At 65.4% G+C, this 22,348-nt stretch overlaps 2 protein-coding genes across 2 annotated transcripts; one reads left to right on the forward strand and one right to left on the reverse strand.

Moving 5' to 3' along the window:
- Window positions 1-2,942: 2,942 nt before the first annotated feature.
- Window positions 2,943-5,174, reverse strand: PRAF2 (PRA1 domain family member 2). Its single transcript, XM_065423089.1, has 3 exons — window positions 4,996-5,174; window positions 4,240-4,457; window positions 2,943-3,211 (listed from the first exon to the last, which is right to left on the reverse strand). Exons 1-3 carry the CDS (start codon window positions 5,172-5,174, stop codon window positions 3,072-3,074), a joined length of 537 nt encoding a protein of 178 aa, XP_065279161.1. The 3' UTR covers window positions 2,943-3,071.
- A 13,487-nt stretch (window positions 5,175-18,661) lies between these two features.
- On the forward strand, window positions 18,662-20,969 carry LOC135895016 (myoD family inhibitor domain-containing protein-like). The gene is made up of 3 exons (XM_065423063.1): window positions 18,662-18,758; window positions 19,259-19,444; window positions 20,713-20,969. Exons 1-3 carry the CDS (start codon window positions 18,662-18,664, stop codon window positions 20,967-20,969), a joined length of 540 nt encoding a protein of 179 aa, XP_065279135.1.
- The last annotated feature ends 1,379 nt before the right edge of the window (window positions 20,970-22,348 follow it).

The raw sequence follows: 22,348 nt of genomic DNA on the forward strand, positions 1-22,348 counted from the left end.
CGGCACTAACCGCCTCCTCCCCCCCAAAAAATCCTCCCCCTTCTAAAAGTCTGGACAGACACCCCCCTGCCCTGCCCTATCAGTTCCCTGACACCCCCCCATATTCCCTCCCCCGCACCTGGCCATTCCTCCCCCCAGCACCACATCCCCCTCCCCAAACCTAGAGAGATGCTCCCTGCCCCCCCATCCAGTGAGCCCCTCATACCCCCCCCCCCCGTCCGGCTCATTTAGGAAACGAACTCAAACTCTCGACATTCCAGCCCTGGCCGGCGTCCGGTGGATTTTCCTTTCAAAGTTGCACACGAAACAAGAAAGTCACTTTTTTCTTTTCTTTTTTCCTACTGGATTTTATTTCGGGGGAACTGGGGTGGTGGGACGGGGACTCTACTCCCCAGGTCCCATCCCCCCTGCGTGCACACCCGCCTCCCCGAGCCACGTGGTAGTAGCGACGGGCACCAGCATGCGACCTGCTCTGGGCCTTGACTTTGTCCCGTTCCCAGCGCGTGGATTGTAACGGGAATTTCTTTGGCAAATGTCAAACTGGTCACTGTGCAGAACGGGGTTTGTATAATACAGAGCGTAAAGGCGAGGCTGTGGCGTGGTGGCTTGGCTGGGGGCGGGCAGGGGGGCGCGCCGGTGGGAGCGGAGCCTGGGCTATCGGGGGTGGGGCGGGAAAGGGCATTTCTGACCCTTACGGTTTGGGAGAAATGTCCCAAAATGTGATGCCTGCCTGGGTCTGCGGACAGCCCGAGCTGATTGCTCGCAGAGGTGTGAACTGCCCTGGGGGGAACCGATCCCTGCCTGGGTCTGCGGAGAGCCCGAGCTGATTGCTCACAGAGGTGTGAACCGATCCCTGCCTGGGTCTGCAGAGAGTCTGAGCCAAAAGCTTGCAGAGGTATGAACTGTCCTTAGGCCAGGTCTACACTACAGCCCTAAATTGGTATAACTGTGTGTTGATCAGGGGTGTGAAAAATTCACACACCCCCAAGCAACATAATTACCCCGACCTAACCTCCCATGTAGACTGTGCTAGGTTGGCGGGAGAACGTCTCCTGTCGCCATAGCTACCGCTGCTCGGGAAGGTGGATTAACTATGGGAGAGCGCTTGCGGCTTAGAGGGTCTTCACTGAGGTGCTACAGCTGTGCCACAGCAGCGTTTGAAGTGTAAATCTGCCCTCAGTGTAACGGACGCTGCCTGAGTCGGCAGAAAGCCTGAACTGGTCGCTCGCAGAGGTGTGAACTGTTCTGAGGGTGACTGATGCTGCAAGGGCGTGAGCCACTCGCTGCCTCCAAATGGGGCATTAAATGCCCCCCTCCCAGCAGGGCATACAGCGTGCGCCTGGCCCTGGCCCTGCCCCTCTCCCCCCCAAACCCAGCAAATTACCAGGGGATCCCACTACTACCACCAATGCCTCTGGCAGTGCCCTGTTGGGAATTTTTTTTTTGCTGGTTTTCATTTTATTTTGGGGCAGGGATGTCCCACTCTGACCTCGTGTGTATAACAGCAGCCTTTCTCCCTCGTCCCCTGGCTCTATACTGAACCCTGCTAAAAACCTCTGGGGGAAGGGGTTCCACAGATTAACGTAAAAACGTACTTCCTTGGGTCAGTTCCATCTCACATCCGAAGGGGACCAGTGTGATCCTCTAGTCTGACCCCCCCCGTCTCACACAGGCCAGAGAACGGACCCCAATTCCTAGAGCAGAACTTTGAATTCCATTGGATTCCTTCTAGTGGCTTTGGGAGACCCTACATAAACCAAGTAAAAAATGCCCCCCAGTTATGGGGTAAAAGAAAACCTGGATTCTTCCATTGTCATTGTTCATCCACAGCTTTTATCCCCCCAATAAACCACAAGAGGGGCAGGGGAATGGAAAACCAATGGGATTAAAAAAAAAAGGGGGGGGGGACAATGGCTTTGTTTTTGCAGGTTTTGGGGGATTTTGCGTGTGTGTGCGTGTGTGAGAGAGCGAGAAACCTTAATTTCCTGTGAACGATGGGGGAATAGACTCCAGGGTCTTTTAAAAAGTGTTTTTGGAGTTCGCCAATGTTTTTTCTCCAGGGGGGAGGTGTGGGAAAACTTGTTTAAAATTCCCCTGAATTCACAGGGAATTGGGGATTTCCCCCCCCACATAAGTTAAGGCCCCGTGCCCCATTCCCTGCCCCCTTGAGCCAGCCAGACTCCACATCCTGGGGCCATATCCGAGCCAGCGCCCCCTAGAGGGGGAAGGCCCTGTGCCCCATTTCCCGCCCCCTCAAAGCTATGCAAGCGTTTATAGCAAGAAATGGCACAGAAGTTTTATTAGACGGTTTTTGCTCCTCAAATAAATAGGAGGAGTTGTGGATAAATACTCAGCGCCAGATGCAGCATCCCACTGAATCCTCAGTGCCCCCTTGGGGTCCCCCTTGAATACACCCCTTCCCACTGACCCAACCCTCCCAGTATTACAGCCCCTTGTTTCTTTTGTTGCTGTATAAACAGGGTACTTAGATAGGGCCTACATAAACAGACCTAGGGGGTTGGTCCCTGGGTCAAATCATGTGGCAGGTAGTTCCATAGGTTAACCACCCCCCCCATTCTCCTCTGCTAAATTCCCCATGCCCCTGGTCGTTCAAATGATTACCCAGCTCTCAGCCCCTCACTGGGCTCCTGGGTCAAATCATGTGGTGGGGTAGTGCCACAAGTTAACCACAGGCCATTCTTCCCTGTGCCAAATCATGTGGAAGGTAGTTCCACAGATTAATCACAGCTCATCCTCCTCCTCCTGTTAAGCTCTCCAGGCCTCTGAGTCAAATCATGTGGTTGGTAGTTCCACATGTAAACTATAGCCCTTTCTCCCTGCCTAAATTATCTGGTCCTCTGTATCAAATCATGTGGCAGGTAGTTCCACAGGTTAGCCATAGCTCATCCCCTCCCCTACTCCAACCTCAAGGCCCTGGCTCGACTCAGGGGGATGCTGCATCTTCGCGGTAGCGCGAGCGGGCGTGTAGGAGAGTAGCGAAGCGCAGGCCCGAGGCAACGGTGAGGGGCTGGTGGGAAGGACGGCCGGGGGGGGGGGTCCCGTCTCGCTCCTTAAGAGCCAGCTTCTTGTTCTTGGCCCATCGCCTCCAGCAGTAGCCCCATGGGCGTCCGCTTCAGCCCAATGCTCTCGATCTTGTTCTCGATTTTATTCTTGAGGTTCCGGAGGCGAAAGGAGGCGTGGATGAGAATCACTGCAAGTGGGGAGGGGGGAGGGGAAGGAAGCGAGAAAGTGGGGGGCTGAAAGCGTCCCCGGCGCTTGCTAAGAACTGCCCCAGGCCCCCGCAACCCAGGTCTTGCGACACAGCAAGGCGGCAAGTCGCTACCCCCCTGCCGCCGCTCGCATGCGTGGATGCGGCTGTCCGAATGCATCTGCCATGCCGCAGCGTTTGCAAACGCTCCCCGCATGCAGGCAACCTCCCACAGCAAAAGCAGCACCACAGCAGGGACTGCACGCATGGATGCTGCAGCGAGAATGCATGCGCCATGTCCCCGCCCACTGGCCAAAGGACGCAGCAGCGTGGGGGTCTGCATCGGCGGACGTGCATCTAACATGCAACCAGCTGCTGCAACCGATGCAACAGGGCGGTGACGGCCCGCATGGCTCTTGCGGCTAAAACGCAGGGGCCTGCAGCACGCGTGGATGCTGCGGCTGGTACGAGGGCCCACGCTGCCCCGGCGTGCACACTGCTGCAGCGGGAATGCATCTAAAATGCAACTGCCCCACGCTTGCAGCACGGCCCCCAGAGCGCAGCCCCTCCATGGGCGGATGCTGCAGCGGCCGTGCCACGAAGATGCAACCCGCCCGCAGCAGGGAGGCTGCGGGAACGGCCCTGCCGGCCACCCGTGAGAACGCCTCCATTGTGGGGGCTGCATGCATGGATCTGCCAGCAAGGAAGCAGCAGCCGCGCACACCCCCTTGCCCTCCCCCCGGCCAGTATACAGCATGTGACCCACTGATCTGACTCCCCCCAGCGCATGCATTGTGTTCGCCCCCTGCCTGCCCCTACTCCCCCCCATCAACCCCACCTCCCTGATCTCTGCTACCCCATGCGTCCCCACCCCCAAATTCCACCCCAGCAAACCTGGCCCTCTTCCTCTGTTCCACCCTGCCCCACAGCATTCCCAAGGCCCTACTTAACCCAACCCCGTAGACGCCACACCCCCATCAACCCTGCCTCAACCCCCCACCCTACCGCCCATCCCTCCCCCCCACACTCACTGGAGATGGGCAGGGTGACTGTCAGCAGGAAGACCCCCGAGCCCCCCAAGAGGGACACCAGGCCGTAGGCGCTCCCCAGCACGGCCAGGAGGCTGGCGCCGGGGTAGCTGCGCCGGAAGCGCCGAATCGGGGCCTTGTTCTCAGCCGCCCAGACGAAGGCGACGAAGACGAGGGTCACGGCGGAGCCGGAGAGCAGGGTGTGCAGGGGCCGGAAGTACCTGCGGGGACAGGGCAGAGTGAGAACCCAGGAATCCGGGCACCCACATTTTCCATTGACCCCACCCTCACGCCTTGCATAGACACCCACCCCGGAGCATGCGCCCCCCCCCTTGCATAGAGCATGCATGGCCCCCCCACCCCTTACGCTGACCCCCCAGCATGCACAGCCCCCCCTTGCACTGACCCCCCCGGGAGAATCCATGGCCCCCCACCGCTTGCACTGACCCCCCCAGCATGCACAGCCCCCCCCTTGCACTGACCCCTCGGGAGAATCCATGGCCCCCCACCGCTTGCACTGACCCCCCCAGCATGCACGGCCCCCCCTTGCACTGACCCCCGCGGAGAATCCATGGCCCCCCACTGCTTGTATCGACCCTCTGGGGAGCAGGCACAGCCCCCCCTTGCACTGACCCCCCCCAGCATGCATAGCCCCCCACCCCTTATACTGACCCCCCCTGAACATTGCATGGCCCCCACCCCTTGCACTGACCCCCCCCCCCCGAGCATGCACGCCCCCCCCCCCCGGCCGGCGCTCACCCCCCCAGCAGCAGCGCCAGCCCCAGCCCCAGCCCGTAGTTGCTCTGGTAGTAGAGCAGGTTGTTGAGGACCCGGTTCCTCCAGCGCTGCGGATCGCGCGGGTCCGGGGCCGCCAGGCGCGCGGGGCCCAGCAGGAAATCGCCCAGCGCCCGCAGCGGGGGCGGCCGCACCTCGGACATCTTCAGCGCCCGGGCCGCCGACTACAGCCCCCAGCATGCACCGCGCCGCCCCAGCCCGCGCCCGCCGGGGCCGCCCGCCGCGGGGCCGCCTGGGAAATGGAGTCCTGGAGGCGGCAGCTGGGGAGAGAGGGGAGCAAAGGGGGGCGGGGCTGGGAGCCAGGACTCCTGGGTTCTCTCCCTGGCTCTGGGAGGGGAGTGGGGTCTGGTGGTTAGAGATGAGTGGGGGCTGGGAGCCAGGACTCCTGGGTTCTCTCCCTGGCTCCTGGTATGATCTCAAGCAGGATTCTCCGCCCCCACCCCCCACCTAATTGTTCTGCAACTGGCTACCGCTGCCCCGAGCCCACCCCCAGAAGTGGTTGCATCTGTTGCTGCTGCCTCATACTTGTGTGGGTCCCTGCTGCCCCCTGCGGGTGGGGATCCCTGCTCTGGGTGTGGATTTGTCGGGGGGGGGGGCTGCTCTGGGTGTGTGGGGGGTGACTAAACAGGTGATTGTGCCGGCTGGCAAGTGGGTTGTTGGTTGCAGGTGTGGGGGGCAGTGCATAGGGGTGCTGTAGGGTGGGGCTTGTGGGGGGGCTGTGCCGGGCATGGGGGGAGGTCATGCAGGGGAGGTTGGCAGTGTTGAGGGGAGTGTGGGAGTGAGGGAACGAAACGGGCCTAGTGGAGGAGGAGTAGGGGAGCGAGGGAACGAGACGGGTCCGGTGGAGGAGGAGTGAGGGAGCGAGGGAACGAAACGGGCCTAGTGGAGGAGGAGTGCAGGAAGGAGACAGGCCCAGGGGAGGAGGAGTGCGGGAGCTAGGGAACGAAACGGGCTCAGTGGAGGAAGAGTAGGGGAGCGAGGGAACGAAACGGGCCTAGTGGAGGAGGAGTAGGGGAGCGAGGGAACGGACAGCCCCAGTGGAGGAGGAGTAGGGAGCGAGGGAACGAGACGGGCCTGGTGGAGGAAGAGTGCGGGAATGAGACAGGCCCAGTGGCGGAGGGGAGTGCGGGAACGGGACAGGCCCGATGGAGGAGGAGGAGAGGAGTGCGGGAACGAAACAGGCCCGGTGGAGGAGGAGTAGGGGAGCGAGGGAACAAGACAGGCCCATTGGAGGAGGAGGAGGGGAGTGCGGGAACGAAACAGGCCCGGTGGAGGAGGAGTACCGGAGCGGGGCCGCACGGATCCCCGGCCCTGGTGCTCCCACCCGGCTCTGGTACTGCCCCTGGGGAGGGACCCTTACAGTGCACCAGCCCCCCTTTGGGCTCACACTCTCCCTGGGGGGAGCCCCTTGGCTTCTCTGCCCCCTGGGACCAACCCTTAGTGCTGCCCCATCACGCCATGAGCCCCCCGCGGTGAGGCCCCCCCCGGAGGGAGACGGACCCCCAAAGGGAGCCACCCCCACCCCCCAGCTTCCTAAATCTGGAGTGACTCTCGGCCTGTGTGAACGCAGGAGGCTTTATTCAGTGTTCGGAATACAGTGTCGATGGGAAAGGTACCAGCTGGAGCACAAAGGGGCCAAGGTGGGGGCCATCCCTGGTCGTTTATTGCTAGGTGGGAGCTTTGGGGGCAGTGAGAGGGTTTGGGGGGCCCTGAACCCCCTCACTGCCCCCAAACCTCCCACTGTGCCTGACAGAGCCCCCCAAACCCTCCAGGGCTCCCCACGGAGCCCCCCCACAGGGCCCCGAACTCCCCATAGCCCCTCTCTGTGTCCCCCCACCCAGCATCAGGGCTGTGGAGCAGCAGGTAGGTGGTCTCCTGGCAACAGCCAATGGGAGGCGAGGATGCAGCTGGATTGGGGCGGGGGGGCCGAGGGGAGGGAGGCGGCTGCTGGGCCCTTTTGAGCCACAATTGGTGGGGGCGGTTGCCCTTCCCCCCACAGCCCAGACACACACACCCAGGCTCAGAAGGGGGGGCTGGCTGGAGGGGACCCCAATGCCTGACCCCCCAAGGCTGAGAAAGGGGGCTGGCTGGAGGGGACCCCCCAATACCTGACTCCCCCTCACACACTCCTCCCTCCGTCTCTCAGGCTCACCCCTACCAGGGCCCACTTCGGGGCTGATGGCAGATGGATCCAACCAAGCCACCGGGGCCGGGGACCCTCTGGCTTCGGCCTCATCTGGTCTTCCTCGGGCAGGCCCCGAATCTGGGAATGAAATGTTTGGGCTTCAGTCCTAAATCTCCTGCCTCTGGGGCTCTGTGCAGAGCAGAGCGCCCCCTACTGAGCCCCCCGACCCACAGCACAGTGCCCCCCAGTGCCCAGCCCTGACTGCCAGGGGAGAGCGCCCCCTACTGAGCCCCCCGACCCACAGCACAGCGCCCCCCAGAGCCCTGTCCTGACTGCCAGGAGATAGCGCCCCTACTGAAACCCCCGACCAACAGCACAGTGCCCCCCAGTGCCCAGCCCTGACTGCCAGGGGAGAGCGTCCCCTACTGAGCCCCCCGACCCACAGCACAGTGCCCCCCCAGCGCCCTGCCCTGACTGCCAGGGGAGAGCGTCCCCTACTGAGCCCCCAGACCCACAGCACAGTGCCCCCCAGTGCCCAGCCCTGACTGCCAGGGGATAGCGCCCCCTACTGAACCCCCCGACCCACAGCACAGTGCCCCCCAGCGCCCAGCCCTGACTGCCAGGGGATAGCGCCCCCTACTGAACCCCCCGACCCACAGCACAGTGCCCCCCAGCGCCCAGCCCTGACTGCCAGGAGATAGCGCCCCTACTGAAACCCCCGACCAACAGCACAGTGCCCCCCAGTGCCCAGCCCTGACTGCCAGGGGATAGCGCCCCCTACTGAGACCCCCGACCCACAGCACAGTGCCCCCCAGCACCCTGCCCTGACTGCCAGGGGATAGCGCCCCCTACTGAAACCCCCGACCCACAGCACAGTGCCCCCCAACGCCCAGCACTGACTGCCAGGGGATAGCGCCCCCTACTGAAACCCCCGACCCACAGCACAGCGCCCCCCAGTGCCCTGCCCTGACTGCCAGGGGATAGCGCCCCCTACTGAGACCCCCAACCCACAGCACAGTGCCCCCCAGCACCCTGCCCTGACTGCCAGGGGATAGCGCCCCCTACTGAAACCCCCGACCCACAGCACAGTGCCCCCCAGTGCCCGGTCCTGACTGCCAGGGGAGAGCGCCCCCTACTGAAACCCCCGACCCACAGCACAGCGCCCCCCAGCGCCCAGCCCTGACTGCCAGGGGAGAGCGCCCCCTACTGAGCCCCCCGACCCACAGCACAGCGCCCCCCAGTGCCCGGTCCTGATTGCCAGGGGATAGCGTCCCCTACTGAAACCCCCGACCCACAGCACAGTGCCCCCTAGCACCCTGCCCTGACTGCCAGGGGATAGCGCCCCCTACTGAAACCCCCGACCCACAGCACAGTGCCTCCCAGTGCCCAGCCCTGACTGCCAGGGGAGAGCGCCCCCTACTGAGCCCCCCGACCCACAGCACAGTGCCCCCCAGCGCCTGGCCCTGACTGCCAGGGGAGAGCGTCCCCTACTGAGCCCCCCGACCCACAGCACAGTGCCCCCCAGCGCCCTGCCCTGACTGCCAGGGGATAGCGCCCCCTACTGAGCCCCCCGACCCACAGCACAGCGCCCCCCAGTGCCCTGCCCTGACTGCCAGGGGATAGCGCCCCCTACAGAGCCCCCCGACCCACAGCACAGCGCCCCCCAGCGCCCTGTCCTGAGTGCCGGGGAGAGCGCCCCCTACTGAGCCCCCCGACCCACAGCACAGTGCCCCCCAGCGCCCTGCCCTGACTGCCAGGGGATAGCGCCCCCTACTGAAACCCCCGACCCACAGCACAGTGCCCCCCAGCGCCCAGCCCTGACTGCCAGGGGATAGCGCCCCCTACTGAAACCCCCGACCCACAGCACAGTGCCCCCCAGTGCCCGGTCCTGACTGCCAGGGGAGAGCGCCCCCTACTGAAACCCCCGACCCACAGCACAGCGCCCCCCAGTGCCCAGCCCTGACTGCCAGGGGATAGCGCCCCCTACTGAGCCCCCCGACCCACAGCACAGCGCCCCCCAGTGCCCGGTCCTGAGTGCCAGGGGAGAGCGCCCCCTACTGAGACCCCCGACCCACAGCACAGCGCCCCCCAGCGCCTGGCCCTGACTGCCAGGGGAGAGCGCCCCCTACTCAGCCCCCCGACCCACAGCACAGTGCCCCCCAGCGCCCTGCCCTGACTGCCAGGGGATAGCGCCCCCTACTGAACCCCCCGACCCAGAGCACAGCGCCCCCCAGTGCCTGGCCCTGACTGCCAGGGGATAGCGCCCCCTACTGAGCCCCCCGACACACAGCACAGTGCCCCCCAGCGCCCTGCCCTGACTGCCAGGGGATAGCGCCCCCTACTGAAACCCCCGACCCACAGCACGGCACCCCCCAGTGCCCGGTCCTGAGTGCCGGGGAGAGCGCCCCCTACTGAGCCCCCCGACCCACAGCATGGCGCCCCCCATTGCCCGGTCCTGACTGTCAGGGGAGAGCGCCCCCTACTGAGCCCCCCGACCCACAGCACAGTGCCCCCCAGCGCCCAGCCCTGACTGCCAGGGGATAGCGCCCCCTACTGAGACCCCCGACCCACAGCACAGTGCCCCCCAGCGCCCGGCCCTGACTGCCAGGGGAAAGCGCCCCCTACTGAGCCCCCCCGACCCACAGCACAGTGCTCCCCAGTGCCCAGCCCTGACTGCCAGGGGAGAGCGCCCCCTACTGAGCCCCCCGACCCACAGCACAGCGCCCCCCAGTGCCCGGTCCTGACTGCCAGGGGAGAGCGCCCCCTACTGAAACCCCCGACCCACAGCACAGCGCCCCCCAGCGCCCTGTCCTGACTGCCAGGTGATAGCGCCCCCTACTGAGCCCCCCGACCCACAGCACAGCGCCCCCCAGTGCCCGGTCCTGACTGCCAGGGGAGAGCGCCCCCTAATGAGCCCCCCGACCCACAGCACAGTGCCCCCCAGCGCCTGGCCCTGACTGCCAGGGGATAGCGCCCCCTACTGAGCCCCCCCGACCCACAAAATGGCACCCCCCCAGAGCCCAGCCCTGATTGCCAGGGGAGAGCGTCCCCTACTGAGCCCCCCGACCCACAGCACAGCGCCCCCCAGTGCCCGGTCCTGAGTGCCGGGGAGAGCGCCCGCTACTGAGCCCCCCGACCCACAGCACGGCGCCCCCCAGCGCCCTGCCCTGACTGCCAGGGGATAGCGCCCCCTACTGAGCCCCCCCGACCCACAGCACAGCGCCCCCCAGTGCCCAGTCCTGAGTGCCAGGGGAGAGCGCCCCCCGCCCAGGCCCCTAACCTGCTCCCCGCAGCACGGCGCCCCCTAGCCTGGGGGCAGAGGCACACACACGGAGATCACCACTCGGCCTTTACATCAAAATACCTGACGAGCCTTTATTTCATTAGTTAATTAATCAACACCAGACAGACAGACAAGGGGGGCGGGAAGCCGTTACTGAATGGACTGATAGAAGCGGGGGGAACCAGGGGGGTGGGGCGGCAGAGCTAGGGTAGTGGAGGAAATGGGGGTTCAGAGCTGGGGGGGCAGAGCCCTGGGGACAATAGGGGGCTCGGAGCTGGGATATTGGGGGGCATAGCCCGGGGGGGGAATAGGGATCTTGAAGCATGTTGGGGGCAAGCCGTCACCCCAATGGGGGGGCAGTTGGCTTGTGGGGGAGAGACGTGGGGCCCAGTGATAAGCCGGCCTGTGGAGGGAGGGGTCATTGGGAGGCAGAGATTGGGGGGCTAGGAGCAAGGCAGCGCCTCCCCCGCACCCACAGCTGGCTACATTCAGAGATGGGCGGGGCAGGGGGAGACGTAAGCCCCCTCCCTCGCCGCATTAGCGCTCACTGGGCCTGGGGGGGGGGGTCCCTGTTACTCAGGCAGGTACCTCAGCAGGGGCTCCCCCCCATACGCCCCCCTCCGCCCCCCCACAGCCTCCTCCTCCTCCTCTGTCCTCTTGGCTCGCTGCAGCTGGGGTGCCCCCGCCTCGGGGCCCTCCCCGTCGCCCCCCAACCGCTTCACGCGCAGCAGGGTGGGGGGTTCTTCCTCCAGCCCCCGGCGCAGGCGTCTGGGGTGGTGGGGGGGTCGCGTCTCGCCGCCCCCTGCGAGTATCCGGCCCACCAGGTACCTGCAAGCCAGAGGAAAAATGGAGCTAGAACCCAGGCGTCCTGGCTCCCAGCCCCCCCCTGCTCTAACCACCAGCCCCCACTCCCCTCCCAGAGCCAGGGAGAGAACCCAGGCGTCCTGGCTCCCAGCCCCCCCTGCTCTAACCCACCAGCCCCCACTCCCCTCCTGGAGCCAGGGAGAGAACCCAGGAGTCCTGGCTCCCAGCCCCCCCTGCTCTACCCACTAGAGACCATTCCCCTCCCAGAGCTGGGGAGAGAACCCCGGACCCCAACTGGGGCACACGGCCTTTTCCCTCTAGGGGGCGCTGGCTCCCATCTGGCCCCGGGGGGGTTGAGACTGGCTGGCTCAGGGGGGCGGGGAATGGGGCCCGGGGCCTGGCCCTTCTCCAGGCACCTCAGCATCTCCGCATCCATCTCCCCAGGCTCCTCATCCCCCGGCTCGTCCTGGTGGCTCTCATAGGCCCCGTCCGTCCGGTAGCGGCTCAGCTGGGGTGGGGCCGGGGCCCGGGTCCTGGGGGGGGCACCCGCCCCGGTCTCATCGTAATCGGGGTACGGGGCCCCCCTGGCCTGGTCCCACAGCTGCAGGAGGGAGGCCAGGGGGACTGATTCCTGGAGGAGGCGCTGGAGAGCCAGGGCGGTCTGGGCCCCGTCCTGCCTCCAGCGGCCACCGGGGGGCACCTCCTGGAGCCACGGGGTGCCACCCGGCTCGTCCTCCCGCCACCGGCCCGCGGGGGGCGCCCCCAGCCTCTCCAGCGCCTGGGCCAGCAGCTCATCCTGGACCAGCGGCCCCAGCCGGGGGTAGTAGATCTCGTTGGCCTGCCCCATCTCCCCCTCGTAGGGAGCCCCCCGTAGGTCCCGTCGGAAACGCCGGGGGCCCCCGGCCGAGTCATGGGGCAGCGCCCCCCTGGGGCCGGCGGGAAGAGCCTGTGGGGAAAACACAGAGAGAAAGAGGCGGAGAGGTGAATGGATGGTACCCAATGTACCCAGCCCATTCCCAGCGAACCCAGGAGTCCTGGCTCCCAGCCCCCACCGCTCTAACCACCAGACCCTACTCCCCTCCCAGAGCCAGGGAGAGAACCCAGGAGTCCTGGCTCCCAGCCTCCCCTGCTCTAACCACCAGACCCCATTCCCCTCCCAGAGCTGGGGAGAGAACCCAGGAGTCCTGGCTCCCAGCGCCCCCTGCTCTAACCACCAGACCCCACTCCACTCCCAGAGCCGGGGAGAGAACCCAGGAGTCCTGGCTCCCAGCGCCCCCTGCTCTAACCACCAGACCCCACTCCACTCCCAGAGCCGGGGAGAGAACCCAGGAGTCCTGGCTCCCAGCCCCTCCTGCTCTGACCCACCAGCCCCCACTCCTCTCCCAGAGCCAGGAGCACAGGACAGCTACGCACCTTTTCAGCTAATGGGGGGGAGGTCAGCAAATGGGGGGGGCAGGTCTGGGAGGTGGTGGGGGAGGGGCATCTCTGCAGTGATCCCCCCACCCATGTGTCTGTGGCAGCCGGGATCCGCAGGCTGAGTCACCAGGAGTGCTGGGGGGGGGGGGGGGGGGGGCTTGGCTGGCAGCTGGCTCTGGGGAGATGGGGAGGGGTTCGTGGGGGGGGGGGCGCTGCCAGCCCCGGCCCCCAGGCATCACGGCCTCCCCGTTGTCTGTGGCTGGTGGGGCCCTTTCTCGTTCTTTCTGTCTCCCCCCCACTCCCCCCCCCCCACTGCGCACAGCTCCTGGCTCCTGTCTGCTGCTGAAATGTGGCTGCTTCTGGGGCGGAGTGCGACAGATACAGAACCCCCCATCCCCCTCCGTCCTCCAGACCCGACATCCCCCTCAAGCTCCCATCCCCCGAGACCCCCAAACCCGGCCCATCCCCCTCAAACACCCCATCCATCTAGACTGCCACCCCCCAAACACCACCCATCCCCCCTACCCTCAAACACCCCCATCCCCTGAGACCCCCAAACACCCCCATCCCCCTAGACCGCCACTCCCCCAAACACCACCCATCCCCCCTACCCTCAAACACCCCCATCCCCCTCAAGTACCCCATTCCCTGAGACCCCCCACGCCCCAAACACCACTATCCCCCTCAAACACCGCCCATTCCCCTAGACCGCCACTCCCCCAAACACCACCCATCCCCTGAGACCCCCCCGCCCCCAACACCCCCATCTCTAATACCCCCACGCCCCAAACACCCCCATCCCCCTAGACCACTCCCCCAACACCCCCATCCCCTGAGACCCCCAAACACCCCCATCCCCCTAGACCGCCACTCCCCCAAACACTACCCATCCCCCCCTACCCTCAAACACCCCCATCCCCCTCAAGTACCCCATTCCCTGAGACCCCCCACGCCCCAAACACCACTATCCCCCTCAAACACCGCCCATTCCCCTAGACCGCCACTCCCCCAAACACCACCCATCCCCTGAGACCCCCCCGCCCCCAACACCCCCATCTCTAATACCCCCACGCCCCAAACACCCCCATCCCCCTAGACCACTCCCCCAACACCCCCATCCACCGATACCCCCTAGGCTCCCAGACACCGCCCACCCCCTTTATACACCCCACACCCACATCGATCCACCCAGCGCTACCGTCTCGACTGAGGGGGGGAACTCACAGCAGCCACCCCCCCCCCCGGTCTCCTGCGCTGTGGGGGGGTCGGGGTCTGGGCCTCAGTGGGGGTGGGGCAGCCCCGGAGATGGGACCCATCAGCCCACCGCCCCAGACTCCCCTGGCTCCAGGTACATCCCCCCCCCCCGGGAGACAATAATAAGGACTGGGGGGGGAAGGGGCGTGGGGTTCGCGTAGGGGGATAAAGGGAGGGAAGATGAGGGGTGCGGGGAGGCGATGGAGAAGATGGGGGAGCAGGGGGAGGTGGGGCACAAGGCAGAGATGGGACGTTGGGGGTGCAGGGGGCGATGGGGAGAGATGGGGCGCAGGGGGCGATGGGGTTCAGGGGGGCGATGAGGGGATATGGGGCCGCAGGGGGAAGATGGGAGTGCGGGGGGGGCGATGGGGAAAGATGGGGCTCCGGGGGAAGGCGGGGAGAGATGGGGCGCCGGGGGGGCTACGGGAGAAATGAGGGCGCCGGGGGGCGATGGGGGCGCAGAGGGCAGGTGGGGAGAGATGGGGGCGCCGGGGGGGATGAGGGGAGATGGGGGCGCAGGGCTCGTGGGTCCCGGGTCCCCCTCCTACCTTCCCGGCGGCGGGGCCCAGCGCGCAGAGCAGGGCCGCCAGCATCAGGGTCGGAGCCATCGCGCAGGGACCGGACGGGACCGAACCGCGGGGAGGGGGAGACACGGACCGGCGCAGGGAGCAGCCGCTGCAGCGAAATCAGCCCCGCCCCAAGCCCCGCCCTCCCCGGATCCTCCCCCCTGCATCCAGCCCCCCACCCTACATCCATCCCCCCGCAGCCCCCGGCATCCAGCCCCCCGTCCCCCCGGGATCCTCCCCCCTGCATCCAGCCCCCCCATCCCCCGGGATCCTCCCCCCTGCATCCAGCCCCCCACATCCTCCGGGATCCTCCCCCCCTGCACCAGCCCCCACCCACCCATCCCCCTGGGATCCTCCCCCCTGCAGGGGCTGCGGGGTCGGGAGTGAGGGGCACCGGCAGAGCTGGGGGGAGCGGAGGGCTGGGCTAGCGGGGGGGGGGGGCTGCGGGTCGGGAGTGAGGGGCACAGGCAGGGCTGTGGGGGCTGCGGGTCGGGAGTGAGGGGCACAGGCAGGGCTGGGGGGGGGCTGCGGGTCGGGAGTGAGGGGCACCGGCAGGGCTGGGGGGGGGGCTGCGGGTCGGGAGTGAGGGGCACAGGCAGGGCTGGGGGGGGCATCTTGGTCCCTCTCTGATAATTCATTTCTGCTTCCTGCAGCATCCATTGCCATGGAGACATAATTACTCATTTATGAAGGGGGGGGGGAGAGAAAGTGCATGATGGGATAGACCCAAGGTGGCCTGGAACTCACTCCCGCCCCCGCCCCCACCCCCACCCCATCCCGGCCGGTGCCCCTCACTCCCGACCTGCAGCCCCTGCCCCCCACAGCCCGGCCCCCCTGCCCTGCCAGTGCCCCTCATTCCCGACCCGCAGCCCCCTGATGGCCCAGCCCTGTCCCCCCATAGCCCGGCCCCCCTGCCCTGCCAGTGCCCCTCATTCCCGACCCGCAGCCCCCTGATGGCCCAGCCCTGTCCCCCCATAGCCCGGCCCCCCTGCCCTGCCAGTGCCCCTCATTCCCGACCCGCAGCCCCCTGATGGCCCAGCCCTGTCCCCCCATAGCCCGGCCCCCCTGCCCTGCCAGTGCTCCTCACTCCCGACCCGCAGCCCCCTGATGGCCCAGCCCTGTCCCCCCATAGCCCGGCCCCCCTGCCCTGCCGGTGCCCCTCACTCCTGAACCGCAGCCCCCTGTTGCATTTGGCAAGCCTCTGCCCCCCCCCCACTCCTCCCCCACCCCCGGCGGGTGTTGTGAGCTGTAAATACAGGGAGCCCACGCGCCAGCAGCCGGCGGATGAGCCCTGGGGGAGGCTGCATCTCACTGTCTGCTCAGGGGGATGAATTAGTTATGGCAGAATCCATTAGTGCCCATTTCTTCTCTGCCGCCTTTCCTGGTTCCCAGCCCAGCCCCCTACGACCAGCAGGCCTCAGCTGCCGAGCTGAGAGAGTCCAGGGCAGCGCTGAGATGTGGCCACCTCTGGGGCGGGGCAGCTGGGGAACAGCCGCACATAACGCCATACGGGGATGGCTCGCCCAGCGCTGAGATGCAGCCACCTCTGGGGCGGGGCAGCTGGGGAACAGCCGCACATAACGCCATACGGGGATGGCTCGCCCAGCGCTGAGATGCAGCCACCTCTGGGGCGGCGCAGCTGGGGAACAGCCGCACATAACGCCATACGGGGATGGCTTGCCCAGCGCTGAGATGCGGCCACCTCTGGGGTGGAGCAGCTGAGCACCAAAACCGGGGAATGGTTGGGAAGTAGGAGAAGGGTTGGATTGTCACCCCCCTTGCCAGGGTCTCTCTCAGCTGTTGTGCTGGGAGGGGAGAGATTGGAATTTCCGTGTCACTCCAAAGCAGGACAGAGCAAGTTTGTGAGATGGATGGATGGATGGGGTGTCAGGATGGGGTGTTGGGATGGATGAATGGGGTGTCGGGAAGGATGGATGGATGGATGGATGGATGGATGGATGGATGGGGTGTCGGGATGGATGGGGTGATGGATGGATGGATGGATGGATGGATGGGGTGTTGGGATGGATGGATGGGGTGTTGGATGGAAGGATGGGGTGTCGGGAAGGATGGATGGATGGATGGATGGATGGATGGATGGGGTGTTGGATGGATAGAAGGATGGATGGATTGATGGGATGTCTGGGGATGGATGGGGTGTCAGGATGGGGTGTTGGATGGATGGATGGATGGGGTGTTGGAATGGATGGATGGATGGATGGATGGAGTGTTGGGATAGATGAATGGGGTGTCGGGATGGATAGAAGGATGGATGGGGTGTCGGGATGGATGGATGGGGTGTCGGGATGGATGGAAGGATGGATGGGGTGTTTGGATGGATGAAAGGATGGATGGGGTGTCGGGATGGATGGAAGGGGTGTCGGGATGGATGGAAGGATGGATGGGGTGTTGGGATGGATGGATGGGGTGTCGGGAAGGATGGATGGATGGATGGGGTGTCGGGATGGATGGATGGGGTGTCGGGATGGATGGAAGGATGGATGGGGTGTCGGGATGGATGGAAGGGGTGTCGGGATGGATGGAAGGATGGATGGGGTGTCGGGATGGATGGAAGGGGTGTCGGGATGGATGGAAGGATGGATGGGGTGTTGGGATGGATGGAAGGGGTGTCGGGAAGGATGGATGGATGGAGTGTTGGGATAGATGAATGGGGTGTCGGGATGGATAGAAGGATGGATGGGGTGTCGGGATGGATGGATGGGGTGTCGGGATGGATGGAAGGATGGATGGGGTGTCGGGATGGATGGAAGGGGTGTTGGATGGATGGATAGGGTGTTGGGATGGGGTGTCGGGATGGATGGATGGGGTGTCGGGAAGGATGGATGGATGGATGGATGTGGTGCCTGGGGATCGATGGGGTGTCTGGGGATGCTGCGAGGGCGATAGAAGGGGGTGGATGGGGTAACAGAAGGAGGCAGAAGAGGGCGGTTCTGACCCAGGACCCCCCCCCCCCACCGGAGACAGGGACTGTAAGGGTGCAGCAGAGGGGTGAAAAGCAGCCCCCGGCTCCCCCACCCGCACTGAGGTAAGGGATGGACCCAGGGGTGGGGCAGGTTGTGTGACCTGGGGTGGGGGGTCCTGGGGCTGTCTGTGTGTATCGCGCTGTGGGTTTTGTCCGTGTCGTTGTGTGTACGTAGGACATCTGTGCCTATGTGTATCTATCTTGCTGGGTGCACATTTGTGGGTGTGATTGGGGGGGTGTATCTCATTTGTGGGAAACGAAGGGGACACAGGGTCTTTCCCCCACAAAGCCCGGGGTAAAAACCCAGGCGTCCTGGCTCCCGCTCCCCATCCCTGTTGTTTATCTTCCCGTCCCTGAGAGCTGATTATATTCCCACGGGGGTTGGAGATTTATGGGTCTGTTTTTTCCACCTCTGCTGCCCTCTGCTTTGAACCCAGTTGTCCGGGCGGTGAAATCAGGAAGCCAAGGCCCAGCGGCTGCCTCACCTCTGACGCCCCCACTTTCATCTCCTGCCAGCCCCAGTACCTGCTGTGCTGGGACGTCCCCCTCCCCCTAGCCACACAGAGCAGGACTCCTGGGTTCTCTCCAAAGCTCTAAGAGGGGAGTGGGGTTTGGTGAGACTTGGGGGGGAGGGTCTGGGAGCCAGGACTCCTGGGTTCTCTCCCTGGTTTTGCGAGGGGAGTGGGGGCTAGTGGGTTAGAGCAGGGGGGGGCTGGGAGCCAGGACTCCTGGGTTCTCTCCCTGGCTCTTAGAAGGGAGTGGGGGCTAGGGGTTAGAGCAGGGGGGCTGGGAGCCAGGACTCCTGGGTTCTCTCCCGGCTCTGGGAGGGGAGTGGGGTCTAGTGGTTAGAGCTGGGGGGGTTGGGAGTCCGGGCTCCCAGCAACAGCCCCCCCCGCCCCGCTCTAACCACTAGCTCCCCCTCCCCACTTGTCTGCAGGGAGGGGTCACTCTGATGCGTCCGGTCATTCACTGGCTCCTTTCCCACTTTCCTCTCACCCAGCCAGAAGCCAAAACCCAGAAAAGGCCCAAGGCTGGGTGAGCAGGGGGTGCAGGTCGGGATTGAGGGGCACTGGCAGAGCCGTGGTGGGGGACAGGGCTGGGGGCAGAGGGCTGCGGGTCGGGGTTGAGGGGCACTGGCAGAGCTGTGTGGGGTGAGTTCTCTAACCATTACACCTGCTGTTCCTACCCTCGGGGCCCTGATGTCTGCGGGCAGCCCAGTCCCCCCTGATGGTCGTGGGGTAGATGCACTATCGAAGGGCGTCTCAGGAGACCCAGGCAGATTCTCCACGTCGGAGAGTAAGTGCCCTGTCTCATTGCAGCTCCTGAACGTATAACAATAATTCATCTGGTGCTGAGATGCAGCCACCTCTGGGGTGGGTCAGCTGGGGAACAGCTGCATATAACGCTGCACAGGGATGGCTCGAGCGGCATGGAGATGCAGCCAGCTCTGGGGCAGGGCTGCTGGGGAGGCACCGCACAGCAGATGGGGTTACTGCTGACAGTGTCTGGTTGCTCCCAGGGGATGTGGATTGTCCCAGCCGGAGATCTCTGCCTGGGGAAGAGGTTCGTCCCAGCGAGGAGACATCGCTAATTCTCCTGCCCCTGACCACTGAGAAAGCAGGGAGAGGTATGAGGGAGTGGGGTCTAGTGGTTAGAGCAGGGGGGGCTGGGAGCCAGGACTCCTGGGTTCTCCCCCGGCTCTGGGAGGGGAGTGGGGGCTGGTGGGGTAGATCGGGGGTGGGGGGGTGGGAGCCAGGACTCCTGGGATCCATCTCCGCTGTCCCCTCTGCATTCAGACTCCACACCCCAGCCCTCGGGGGGCCCTGCGGTCACCCGCTGCCCTGAGCGCTGGAGGGACAAGGCTCCGCTCCCCGCGCCCCCGGCCCGGCGCGGGAAGCAGCGTCTGGGCTCCACCGCGTCTGTCTGCCGCCACCAGAGCTGTAAATCCACCGCCTCGCACATCCAGGAGGTGGCTGGGGATGGTGAGTGCGGGGCTGGGCTAGCAGGGGGCTGCGGGTCGGGAGTGAGGGGCACCGGCAGGGCTGGGGGGGCAGGGATGGGCTAGCAGGGGCTGCGGGTCGGGAGTGAGGGGCACCGGCAGGGCTGGGGGGGGCAGGGCTGGGCGAGGGGGCTGCGGGTCGGGAGTGAGGGGCACCGGCAGGGCTGGGGGGGGCAGGGCTGGGCGAGGGGGCTGCGGGTCGGGAGTGAGGGGCACTGGCAGAGTTGGGGGGGAGCCCAGGGCTGGGCTAGCAGGGGCTGCGGGTCGGGAGTGAGGGGCACCGGCAGAGCTGGGGGGCCCAGGGCCGGGCTAGCGGGGGCTGCGGGTCGGGAGTGAGGGGCACCGGCAGAGCTGGGGGGGCAGGGCTGGGCTAGCAGGGGGCTGTGGGTCGGGAGTGAGGGGCACCGGCAGGGCTGTGTGGGGGGGGGGCAGGGCTGGGCTAGCGGGAGGCTGCAGGTTGGGAGTGAGGGGCACCGGCAGGGTTTTGGGGGGACAGGGCTGGGCTAGCAGGGGGCTGCAGGTCGGGAGTGAGGGGCACCAGCAGGGCTATGAGGGGGGGCAGGGCTGGGCTAGCAGGGGCTGCGGGTCAGAAGTGAGGGGCCCCGGCAGGGCTTTGGGGGGACAGGGCTGGGCTAGCAGCGGCTGTGGGTCGGGAGTGTGGGGCACTGGCAGAGCTGGGGGGGCAGGGCTGGGCTAGCGGGGGGCTGTGGGTCGGGAGTGAGGGGCACCGGCAGGGCTTTGGGGGCACAGGGCTGGGCTAGCAGCGGCTGTGGGTCGGGAGTGAGGGGCACTGGCAGAGCTGGGGGGGCAGGGCTGGGCTAGCGGGGGGCTGTGGGTCGGGAGTGAGGGGCACTGGCAGCGCTGGGGTGGGGGAGGGGAGCCCACGGTTGGGTTCTGGTTGCCGGTTTCGCCCAGAGTTGAGCATTAATTCAGGATCCGCCCCAGGTGCCTCTGGGAGCTCGTTAACTCAATTATTATTATGGCCATTTCCGCCCACATAGAAAAACAAACAGCCTCTGCAAGTGGGCTGGGCTAGGAGCCAGGACTCCTGGGTTCTCTCCCCAGCTCTGGGAGGGGAGTGGGGTCTGGTGGTTAGAGCAGGGGGGGGGGGCGGGCACCAGGACACCTGGGTTCTCTCCCCAGCTCTGGGAGGGGAGTGGGGTCTAGGGGTTGTGGGTGGCCTGGGATCCCGGACTCCTGGGTTCACTCTTCGGCTTCGCTCACCCTCTGCCCCCTCTTTCTCTCCCCCAGACCGCTGCGCTCACTGTGCCCTGGCCTGCCTGTTCTGCGAGTTCCTGGCGCTCTGCTCCCTGGCGCTGGACGGCCTGGGCTGCGGGGCGCTGTGCCTGGCGGGGGGCTGCTGCACCAGGGGGGACCCCCCGGGTCAGGGCTGCGGGGGAGGCAGCTGCCCCTGTGGAGGGGGGTGCGGGCTCCTCCAGGACTGCTGCGACTCCGCGGACTGCCTGGAAATCTGCCTGGAGTGCTGCTCCATCTGCTTCCCCGGCTGACCCAGGGGCTGGGGCTCAGTCCCCGCACCCCAAAGAACCCCACCCCAGCCCCTCACAATCCCACCCCAATCCTGGCTCTCTGCGGGCTGAGCCTCGCCCCATCCAGTGATGTCATTGGATGGACCGAGCCACGCCCCATGCAGCGTGATGTCACCCAGTGGCCCAAGCCACACCTCCACTTATGATGTCATCCAATGGGACGAGAGCTATTGGATGCTCACCAGGGAGGTCCTCACAATGCAACAAGCCCCACCCATCTTACTGGGGCCTCATCAGAGGTGGTAAGCCACGCCCCCATTGGTGGTGATGTCACTGGGTGATAAAGCCACGCCCCCATTGGTGGTGATGTCACTGAGTGGAACAAGCCACACCCTATTGGTGACATCACTGTGTGGAACAAGTCACACCCTATCTACTGTGATGTCATCAAAGGGTCTGCCCAGGTGTCTAGGCAGAGTGACACCATCAAATTGCCCCAGCAAGGGGCGGGTCCTGCAGGAAGCCACGCCTCATTAATTGTGACATCACATGCACCGAGCCACACCTCTATGCAGTGATGTCAGTGAATGCTTGGGTGTGGCTGCCAGAGCTCCTCCTCCTCTGCTGTGATATCATCAAATGGACTCCGATGTCACAAGGGGAAAGGGTATTAACCCCATGGGTGCCGTCCCCAGCTCTGCCGGTGCCCCTCACTCCTGACCCACAGCCCCTGCTAGCCCAGCCCTGGGCTCCCCTGCCCCACTTCACTTATGAGCCGGCTAAAGGCGGGTGCCGTGTCTCCCAGGAGGAGGGTAATCGGGGCTGGAGAGCTGGAGACTTTGCTGGGATCCCCAGCGGCAGGAGTCCTGGTTCTACCCTTCTCACCCCCACGGAGACGGGAGGACGTCATGGCCCCCAAAACCAGCCCCCCCCCAGGCCTCAAAGAGCAGCAGGCAAAGGGGGCGCCGCCCCCATGTTCGTTCTCTTTTAAATAAATCGCATGAGCTCTTTAAGCCGACCTCATTTTTTTGCGGGGGGGAGAGGGGGTGTTGGGCTAGAACTCCCAACATGCACCGTTCCTGATTGGGGCCCCCCCAACTTGCTATAAATTCCTGCAATTGGCTCCCCAAGGAACTGCAAATCCCAGCATGCACTGTACCTGATCCTTCCCAGGGAACCACAAATCCCAGTATGCACTGCGCCTCATCGTGCCACCCCGTCCCAGGGAACTACAAATCCCAGTATGCACTGCGCCTCATCGTGCCCCCCCGTCCCAGGGAAGTACAAATCCCAGCATGCATTGCACTTGCTGGGAGGGGGGGTCTCCCGAAGCACGACTGTCTCTATCCCAGCATGCACTGCTGCTCCAGGAGCCCAGGGTACTGCAATGCCTTGAATGC

The sequence above is a fragment of the Emys orbicularis genome (assembly GCF_028017835.1).
Source record: "Emys orbicularis isolate rEmyOrb1 chromosome 21 unlocalized genomic scaffold, rEmyOrb1.hap1 SUPER_21_unloc_2, whole genome shotgun sequence".
In the NCBI taxonomy this organism is placed as follows: Eukaryota; Metazoa; Chordata; order Testudines; family Emydidae; genus Emys; species Emys orbicularis.